Source organism: Typopeltis vanoorti, chromosome 19, assembly GCF_054136105.1.
Source record: "Typopeltis vanoorti isolate ZY-2024b chromosome 19, IOZ_Tvanoo_1.0, whole genome shotgun sequence".
Classification (NCBI taxonomy): Eukaryota; Metazoa; Arthropoda; class Arachnida; order Uropygi; family Thelyphonidae; genus Typopeltis; species Typopeltis vanoorti.
The window spans coordinates 60,815,560-60,826,169 of NC_143567.1; the positions used below are offsets into that span (position 1 = coordinate 60,815,560).

Consider the following 10,610-nt stretch of genomic DNA (forward strand, 5'->3'; position numbering starts at 1 on the left):
TTGCAGGTGATGTATTGTGTACGAATAATAAAGAAATCGGTTTTCGCTTTATACTGTTCGGTACAAGATGATGCAGGAAAATGTGTGGAGTCCTTTGTTCGAATTTCAGGCACTTTTGTGACTTCAGTCAATTAACTCAGCTACGTATAATAGTTGGCTTCTGAGAATCGTTTTCAAAATTGTCTATAGGCATTGGCTTACCTTATCTCTCTCGTTTTCCCGAGATCCGATAATTTCTAGCGAGAAAAAAAAAAAAACGTCAAAAGTTTGTCATCATCATTTTGGGAACAGACAGTATTCTTTAAGTTACTGTTATGTTGAGGAACGGCCGTCAATCTTCAAAATAAAACTGAATTCTTTTGATGTCGTTAGCAACATCTAGAGGATATTATTCGTTACGAAGTTCTTATTTTAAAAAAATGTGAAAAAATCATCAAAAGCCGAAAAATTACTGATTTTAATTATAAATAATAATAAAGAATAAAATAAGAATTATAATGCTAATTAAAAAGAATAATAATTATTAAATAATAAAAGAAACCCTCTCCATATATATATATATATATATATATATATATATATACAAGCATTTTTTTTGAAAACTTTCATTTTGAAAGGCTGAAAAAAAATTTATATCATTATTTTATAAATGCCTTGATATCCTTTACTAAAAAGGTGCGTGCGCGCGTGGAGTAGTTATCAACGTTTCTTTCCGTCAATAATAATTTATTATTTCTTTTAAATGCATCGGTGCGCCGTGTCTTCGGTTGTAAGAACTTAGGTTCGGATCACATCTAGAATGCGAGGAATAATTAGGGCTTTACTACTGAATCTTGGTAAGCTACTCTCATATGTTCACGCAAAACAAACTGGCTGGAGAGCACGAGCAGTGGACAATAATTGTACTCATTGTCTGCGCTGGTGCATTCCTAAACAACTCCAATAACTATTGGAAATATATTTTAAATTTTATTAGCATGTCCGCTCTCCAACCAGCAAGATGTGGATATGAATGTTTCTGGTAAATGAATTTCATCACCTGCTCTCTCTCTCTCTCTCTCTCTCTCTCTTTCTCTTTCTCTGAGTGTGTGAGAGAGAGAGAGGCCACCACCCTGCTTACTGGAGACTTGAAGCGGCTTGAAAAGTTTCACATTTAGTCTATAGAGCAGGATGCCGAATTTAAACTTTTCGTATACTTAGCACCGTGATTAGGCGAATGGTTCGATAATACGAACAGTGCAGAAATATATAAAACAAAATACACAAAACGCCAACTTAGGTGGACAATGATTTCCATTGTCCGGTGTGACACCATCGCTTTGCTTATTGGAAGAATGAAGTACAGTGAAAACATGTTTAGTCTCCAAAACTATCGGTTGATTTTATGGACGGGAATGCCATCAAGAAAAAAAAAATGTTTTTAGCACTGTCAATGCTTAGAACATAGGAGATTCAGGAACAGGGAATTTTACATACGGGTCCTTGCATCGGATTCACATATGGTGCAGGTATATAGATGTATTACTGTATGCAAATTATGTGTCTCTTGCCGTCATCCATCGGGTCAATAGTTTTTAAAAATAATTCAAATCTTAAAATAGAAAAACACATCAGACTCTGGTGGAGGAAAAATTATTCCAATTTTCAAGTCTTTCCAAACCATAAAAAAATGTCTACTACATTTGAGCTGAAACTAGTGAAAGAAAAGAAGAAACGAAAATCTCAGATGGCGTCTCAGAACGCTGACTTCTTCAAGCCTAAGATAATTCATACTTTGGAAGAAAGTTGGATAATCGTGACTTATAAGTAGAGAAACTTACCATATTTCAATAATATAACTTAAATAATTTTGGGAATATTACAGTCAGAAAGTTGTTTAACTATGATCTGTGTAACCGCAAGCCGATAAGAGGATGCTATCCTGTAGGGCGCTTACATTGCTTAACTTAGTGGTTTTAGTATGACCCTGTTGCATAATGATGACTTAAATTTGAGGTCTTCAAAAGCTTGACAGATTTATTCAACAAGAATGTAATAAGAATATGGTGGGAAGATTGCAAACCACTGACGTCAATGAAAGTGCTTTCCTAATTGCATGGAGTTGGAAATCATAGTTAATGAACAAGGGTATTAACGCCTGTCATTCTCCAATATCACATAATATGTCGAAGCCGCTTCTACATTTCCCCATAGAATAGACTGTCACAGAATATGTGGTCGTTAGTTACTATTTGTATACCTCAACGATACAAGTTGAACCGATTAAATTGTCTATTTATGAATTATTAGATCATAATTCAAGCCATGAAAGATGACTCGGTTAGCCTGACTAATGTGTTCAAACTTTTTTATATAAATAATGAAACTTGATTACTTTTTTCTCGGTTGCTAATATTTTTAAGTGCTAAATTACGTCTAATGGCAACAGGTGGATCAGGAGAAGTTTTAAAAAAATGTCATTTTATGACCAGAATGTTTATTTTAGATTGGGAAATAAATTAATAGTGTAGTTTTAGAAAGTGATGTGATTTCAAAAGCTGGATACGAGTGAAAGTAGGTTCCTGAGGGTAGGCACCAGTGATCACAAGTTAGGAAATGTATACAATAACATTGTATGTATATTTGCAATATTAAGAATTGCTTATCAACTGCTAATAAACATAAGGCGAGAAGATCAGTGATAGACTACGTTCACGGGATCCAGTTGTACTAAACAAAGTTGTATTCTAGTCCTCGTGTAAAGCGGTAGTTCCTGTTGTCCGCTTTCAACAACAATTTTAAAAAAAAATTATTTGTTTTTAACCGGCAGTCCTAAATGTTTAGTTGCGTCAAAATTGTTCCATCCGTTTCAAGTTGTTCGTAGATTATGAACAAACAGAGAGATATGCGAAGCTGATAGGTTCGGTTACTATCGCGCCTTAAAAAAATTGAAATAATAATAAAAATGAATTGATTATAGGAATATAATGAAAATAGGAAGTTAGTCTAACAGACGGATGGCAAGTTATAAGAAATAATTTGCATACAATATATGAAAGACGTTCCTAGCTTACTTTCTTTCTTTTTTCCTTATCCGAATGTAAAAAAAAAAAAAAAAAATAGTGAAATAATCGAAAAACATATGTAGCCCATAATGAAAAAAATGCTTCAAAAAATGCTTTATAATATTACCACACTTTGTTAGGTATACCTGAATAGAGGTGGTTGCTTAGCAACCATTTCTATTTGACAGAATAACTGGACTGCTCATTCTTTAGGGATACACCTACGCAACGAATGGCGTAAGTTAAAGGGTGTAGTCTTTGTGGGGGCTCTCGATTCATTAGAATTTGGAATTGACTTTTACACAGAAGGGTAATATATATTCATCTTTTTTTTTGACTGAAACCTAGAAAAAAGATAAGTTAATTTAATGGAGCACACAATATGTTTCGTCAAAAATGACCTCTTCAGATGTGGTAACACTTAAAGCAAATTAAAAAACCATAAAAACTGTGGTAATTAAATTAATTTGTTATCTATTTTCTCGGTTTCAGTCAGTCAAAAAAGATGAACATATCCAATCACCGAGTCAATGTAACTACTGATTATATATATATATATATATATACGATGAGTCTTTTGACTCCATGGAGGCATGAATAATAATAATAATATAAAAGAATTAAAATCAAACGTCCGTTAATACCACATTAAATATTTAAAATGCTATAATGAAAGTTAAGGTACATTATCCAACAGATTTCATGATGTTGACGAGAGAGAGAATTTCAAAACATATTAAAACAAACAAACAAAAAAAAAACATATTCTGCCAAATTCGAAAACAATAAGAGAAGCTAAGGGCTTAACTAGTTATGTAACAAAGATATCAGCACCACAAAAATACACGAACACTATGGCATGGCGTGGCGTGTCCTCTATCATTGAGTCGTTAAACTCCACGGAAGTCTCACGTAACAACAACAACAACAACAATATTAATAATAATGATAAATAAAAAAGTTTGGTTTTCAGGAGTACCGGAGGTTTGTATATGGTAAGTTTCTAGATTACAAATAGAGTCTATGAATATGTACTTATCCATTAGCCGCCTATTTTTCTCAGTTCAATAATCACCCATGGGAAATCTTAGATGTGTTAAAAGAAAACTAGCACTTACCTTCTGATAAAGGAACGGCCTAGTCAGTGCTAGCCACCTCTCTACTGCCATTACTATAGCAACACAACCAGAAGAAAGGCCAAAAAATCGAAGCAAAACTCTCATGACACAGAACCATCGACTGGTTACCCATTTGGATTTCATATACAGTTGCATATACATCAGTAAGAAAGAGCCAACGAGGGCCAACAAGTCATTACACGCAAGACACCTTACCATCAGCGTCTGTTTACGATTCCTAGGGGTCTCTCGACGTGCCATCAGTATCATAGCACATATGTTCGCACTAATACCAAACACATGGGAGAAAGTGATGAATGCCTGGTTTATTTTAGACAGATGTCTAACTGATCCTGTTCCGACCGTAGTCAAATTATTGGCGGCAGTGGATAGCATCTCCGAGCTCTGAAGGACATCGTCACTTAGATTGTAAATAGTCGATGAAATATTCCAAGCACCATCCCATTCTTCAAAGGATTTATTTAATATCATTGCGGCAATGGGAAACATTTGATCTGTCATCCCAAATAGATAACGGAAGCAGCCACTGGATGGACATACGTGTGATTTCGAAGTAAATTGACAAGCAGTTTAGTGTTAGAGGATTTATTCCAGTAACCAGTCATCCAGGATTGACTTTCAAGATCGAATCCTATTTAACGAGCGACCAGCTATCAATATTTAATTGTCCATCACAGCCAATCCCATTGCACAAGTTGAAAATACTTAGGAAAAATTTATTTTCGTTCTTCAGAGGAATATAGAAAAAAAAAAGTTTCCAAATCCTCACTTTAAATGAAGCCGTTCTCCGTTATAAAATATTTTCTCGAGTGTTTCTATCCTCTTCTTTACTGAAGCAAAAGTAGTCACACTCAGAAAAGTACACTAGGTGTCCGACCGCTAAGACAGTCCACTGCTAACTATGTACCCACCACGTGTTGCTCTTTTCTAATACCGTCAGAGGGCGCACTAATGTTAGCAGCAAGAGTAGAATAAGTGAGCGATAGCCAGTGATAGTCAGGCTTCCGCCTGCGTCGTCGATAAAAGTGAAGAGCATTAAGGGGAAGTGGATGTTGAAGTAAGTCAACACACACGAAGATGCTTGGTGAAGACAATTATTTTCAGCACTTCTTGACTTGTTTGGGTGATCAGACCTTCAAAATTTCTCACTTTTACAGCCAAAATACAACAAATTCTGCCGAAAAATTACTAACGATATACTCTAGATTATAACGGCATTAAATAAAAGGCGACTATATTACAACCTCTGTACAATGCTGATTTGGTATTTTTAAGTTCCTCTACTGATTCTACTGATAGTGTTAGTTAATTTCTGTACATAAATCATTTTTAACTGAACTCAGGATAAGTTTATTAATAAAATAGAAGAAGATATACAATTGAAGATAAGAAATATCCCACAAGATATTAAGGAAATCAAATAATAATAAAAGAGATAAGCAAATCAATATATAAGAGAAATACTGGATAGAACGTCATGATAATTTACGTATGATCCACATTTGTTAATAGAAACTGCTAGCGACTAAATCAGTATATATATAAGAAATGGAAACTACCATTAGCTGAGAGTATATATCTGTATGTTAAAAAGGAGAGCTTACAAAATATATAGTAAGATTTTATACTAACATCCTAAATAAACAACAAATATTGCAAACGCTTTGATCTCCGAACAAAAAAGATTTTAGACAAGAAAGGTCGTATATATAATATATAGATCTATATATAGATCTTATATAGATCTCATATATAGATCTTGTAAAACAAGTTATTGAAAGAAAGAAAAAAAGACGGGGATATAATTTGGAAATACGTTCAGCCTTCATAGATTATGAAAAGGTTTTGATGAGATACATTCTAAGTAGTTCCACAACTTCAAATTCGATTTCTTCAAGTAGCCGTTGAAGCGAAAAAAGTTGTTGAATTTTCTCTTTATATTCAAGAACCCTTATATTCTCTTCCATAATAATTCTGGTTATTTTCCTAAATTGAAGACGCTCCTCAAATATACTCGTTTTGAAAATGGTGGAGATAGATCAAAATAAAAATGAGAAAATTGTTCCGAAAACAACTTGAAACGTTTTACTATGACATTTCAAAAAAATAAGAAGAAGAAGAAGAAGAAATAATTAAATTATTTAAAAAAACTTGTGTTACATAAGAGGAGAAATGTATTGAAAGGAAAGAAGATTAAGTTCAGAAATAGCATATGAAAATAAAGTAGAGACTACAAACTATTTCTTTTTATGTCACTGACATATCACAATGGAGGCTGACTATGTATGAGAGACATACATTACCTATGTATGCCTCTCATACATGGTGATAATATCGGATTTTCAGGAGACTAATAGTAGTGAAGATAGACTATTGTATGAGATGTACGTAAAAGAAGAATGGATAGACTGAAAGATTGATAAAGTTAAAAGCAGTATTAATATAAAGGAAGATATATGTAAATATGTGGAGGGGAGGACTAAGATGGTATGATATGTGAATAGGATAAATGATAAAAGATGGCCAAAGAAAGTCTGAAAGTGGGAAATATATGGATGACCGAAGAAACGGAAAGCCTATGAGATAGTGAAAGAATGGAGTGAAAGAGCCTTTTATTGGAGTAGGGAGAAACGCTGAATAGGATTCAATGGTAAAAGATGGCTAAAGAAAACCCGAAAGTAGGGAGGCAACTGGAGGAAGAAGAAGATAAAGACATAGAAAAAAGTGGAAGAGTTAGATGAAAAAAGTAATGTTAAATTAAGCGCTATAACAGGATTGTATGGACAGAAAAAAGAGAGAAAAACTGTCCAGACGTAGATAACCTGAGCGCAAGGAGAAGCCTAGAGAAATAAAAAATTCTGAATTTCATGTTAGCAGAAGAGTTCCGTTCTGATATCAGTCATTTTAATTATCAGTGTTTAACTACCCAGAAGCATGCACAATAAATCAGTGGTATAATTAGAACTTTTTTTTGTTACAAAAGGACTTCATGGTGGATGTTCAAGTTCAAATAATGTCTTCTATACTGGATGTGTATTAGCAGAACAGCCAATAACCTTTTTTTGTATCATCGCCTGAGATATGTTTGGAAAAACAATTATGAAATGTTTGAGTGAATACGATTAGCAAGTACAGCGAGTGATTATTATGCAGGACTTTAATGATGGTAACTGTTTGACAGCAATAAATGCATTAGAGTAGGGGGGGGAATGAATTTCTTGAGTAGCTCAGGAACTGTTAGTTATCACAGTATGCTGGGAGGAATGTGAGGATTCCTGGTGATGGATTTGGCCATAACATCACAGGGTGTGATAGTGAACGAAGTTTCCAAGGTGCTTCCGGTTGGTGAGAGTGATCGTTTGAGGGAGTGGACTTTTGTCTGCTTCATGAAGAAAAAGGAATGTACAGAACTACAGAGCAGGAAGTCATAAAGAGACTTAGGTGGCGACAATTTGGACGCTAGCATGAGGAACTGTTTGGAACATCAGACTACATCCCAAGAGTTAAGAAGATAGAATAAATGAGCAATAAAATTTAGGCTGAAACTATGGAGGAAATATAAACAGGAGAGGGATAAGATTGGTATGATTAATATAAAGTATGAGATAAGAAAATGAAAAGCTTGGTAAAAGTCTTACTCGTAACGAAAGCTAATATTCCAAGGAATTCTTTCATGTGTCGATAAGAAAAGAGGGAAGTGGAAGATTGGTTCTCGTTACCACAGACAGTGGCAGAACAAATATGACAAACAATAGAATTGAAACATTTCATAAATACTTTTTAAAGGTGTTTCATAATGATAAACCGCGGTAGTAGTACAGGTCCACGACCTGTCTAGGATGGCTTTCATTTATAACAGTAAATGAAAATTGCGTATGTTCTTCTCGTTGCGAGATAAACAAATTCCAGAAACATATTTCATAACATTGAAATATAGTAACATTAAATAAGCAGATAGAGGGAAAGTGAATAAAAATTTGGTAATATAAAGTATTTTATATATAAACTAATCTGATGTGTGTAAATGAGTGGAATTATATAAGAACTACTAGGTGTTTCAAAGAAAATCCGCGAAGGAGTTAACAGTGCCTATGACTTTATTGTTCGGTGAGCATTTTTGTATTTATTAAGGTCTCAAAAGAGAAAAGAAATAGTACCGAAATATACATGCCCCTCACTCCTCCTTCCCTCAAAAGAAGATTATCTGATTACTAATACAGGAATATACAGAAGATAATACAGGAATAGAGTGTAAGGTTAAGAAAGAACATCAAGAATAAGGTTAAGAAAGAAAGAACATCAGGTTAAGAAAGGAAGCATGTTTCCTGGTGAAAACGTGGCTTTTTTTTTTTTAAATATTGCTTTAGTAATTCGTTTACCGTTTCTAACAATATGAAGATCACACAACTGAAGAAAGGAAAAAGTCATCTTGTTATATTTCCGGATTTTGCAAAAGTATTTCACTAAGTTTGAAAGATAAGTTAGTATTTAAATTGAAGGGAATATGAATAAGATAAGACTAGCTGATACCACGAATTGTGTATGAGGAAAGCAGCGTCTGACCGGGAGGAGGGAAGCAAGAAGCAGATGCCACAAATTCTATTCTTGGATTACTGTCATTTAAGTTACACGTTCAGTTCTTTGCTGATGACGTAAATGCCTCTGATGCATCTTCAGAAGATTTAAAAGGGCAGGTACTGTGAATAGAGGGGTGAGGATTTCGGTTGAAGGGACACGGTATATCGTGTTGGTAGGACTCTAGTAGCGAAGACATAGAGGATTGCTGGAATAAAAAAAAAAAGTCTTAGAAACTGTTTTCAATTAAAAAAACTATTGAAAGTTTATAAGAAGATAATTATAACCGAGATACAGATCTTTAAGGCCCGCGACCTACATAAACTGATTTTCGTAACCATAGTTTTAGAATAGGATGGTTAGTCTTATGCCTCAATATATTTTTGTGTAAATTACGTGTATTCTTTCTGGTTTTCCTGTTTTGAAGGATGAAACACCCTTCCAACTCCTGTGAGACTGGCTAACTTACCTTCAATTGAAAATCTTCTATAAATGTTCTTCGCATCCTAGATGGAATTTGAACCCAGGTCTTTCCAACCAAAGAGTTTCGTTAAAACATAAATTGATATAAGAGGGTTGGCAAAGATTTTTTTTACGGAGAGAAAGGATGTAGATTCCTTTTTCACCTTCCATTGATGACAACTTTTAACTATTCTTCTGCTTATATCCTCATCTGTGAAGTTCCTGACTAATTTCGTTATTCTTCCACTTCACTCCTACTCTCTAAATTCAATCCTTTTAGGAATACGGTCTGACATAGCTGCTTTCAATCAGTCTTGAACTTACTCCAAGGAGCTGTTCATCTCTGCAACACCTAGTTCCTCGCGCTACGATATTCCTTCGAGTTATCTCCTTAGTCTAACATAATCCCCGCATTGTAGTTCCACATATCCAGCTCTTCTCACAAGAAAATACACCTGCCTGCCTGGCTACCTCTCACTTCAGAACTACGTGATTATTCTCAACTACCGGAAGCAATGTGGATACCTCGTTTACTATTATATCCTGAGCCACTATTGCCAAGTCGAGCACTCATGTCCCTCTTGCTCCCTCCATCATATGCTAAATAAAGTTCCTTAAGCAACTCGAGAAACTCACCTTATTTTTCTATGCACTATTCATTTGTACAGTGATACAAAGCGTTTCCGCTTTCCGATCACTATCACCATAGATAAATTTTCCATGGTGATCAATCTTTTTTTCATCTGCTAATCTTTTCTATGTAATTACTGCTTAAACCCAACAAATTCATCTGCTATTGTTAAAAGTTCTCCACCTCTCCTTTTGTTATCCCGTTTGTTCTGAAACTGCTAAACCCTCCATATTCTATTCTCAACTCATCTTCTGTTAGCCACGCGTCCTGAGTCCTATCGATTCTATCAGTCGACAAAATTCAAAAGAAGGGGATGCTGTTAATGAAATCCTAATTGTTCTTCAGTTATTCGTAATACGTGTAGCATTCTTAAATAAACGCATCAATCTTTTACCTCCAGATTTATATATATTTCAAACAGCTACCGATATCTTTACCCAACTCATCATTCGGCTTAGTTGAGCTTTCCAATCCCTTTGATATTTTCTTATCTTTTCCTTCCTTAAAGCACTTACTTTTGGTTCTTTTGAGGCTATCCTTGTAAGCATCTCTTTCTGTAAAACAATACCCACCTACATTTTCCCTTGAGTTTCGGACAGCTCACCCTAATGCCATTTAAATCAACATATTTTTCCTTTCATCCAACATCTCTCTCTCTCTCTCTCTCTCTCTCTTACTTCCAACATCACTCAGAATTCTGTGCTACATCATTTATACTTCTCATATCATTTTATCACTGAAACTATAGCGAGGATAGGA

General features: G+C 34.6%; 1 protein-coding gene across 2 annotated transcripts in view; it reads right to left on the bottom strand.

Moving 5' to 3' along the window:
• Positions 1 to 4,982, bottom strand: part of LOC150096162 (rhodopsin, GQ-coupled) — a 100,561-nt gene extending 95,579 nt beyond the window's left edge. For both annotated transcript variants that reach the window (XM_090408928.1, XM_090408927.1), the window contains exon 1: positions 4,163 to 4,982. In XM_090408928.1, the coding sequence (XP_090265054.1) occupies positions 4,163 to 4,684 (522 nt within the window). In that variant the 5' untranslated portion in view covers positions 4,685 to 4,982. The remainder of the gene's footprint in view (positions 1 to 4,162) is intronic.
• Positions 4,983 to 10,610: the final 5,628 nt, after the last annotated feature.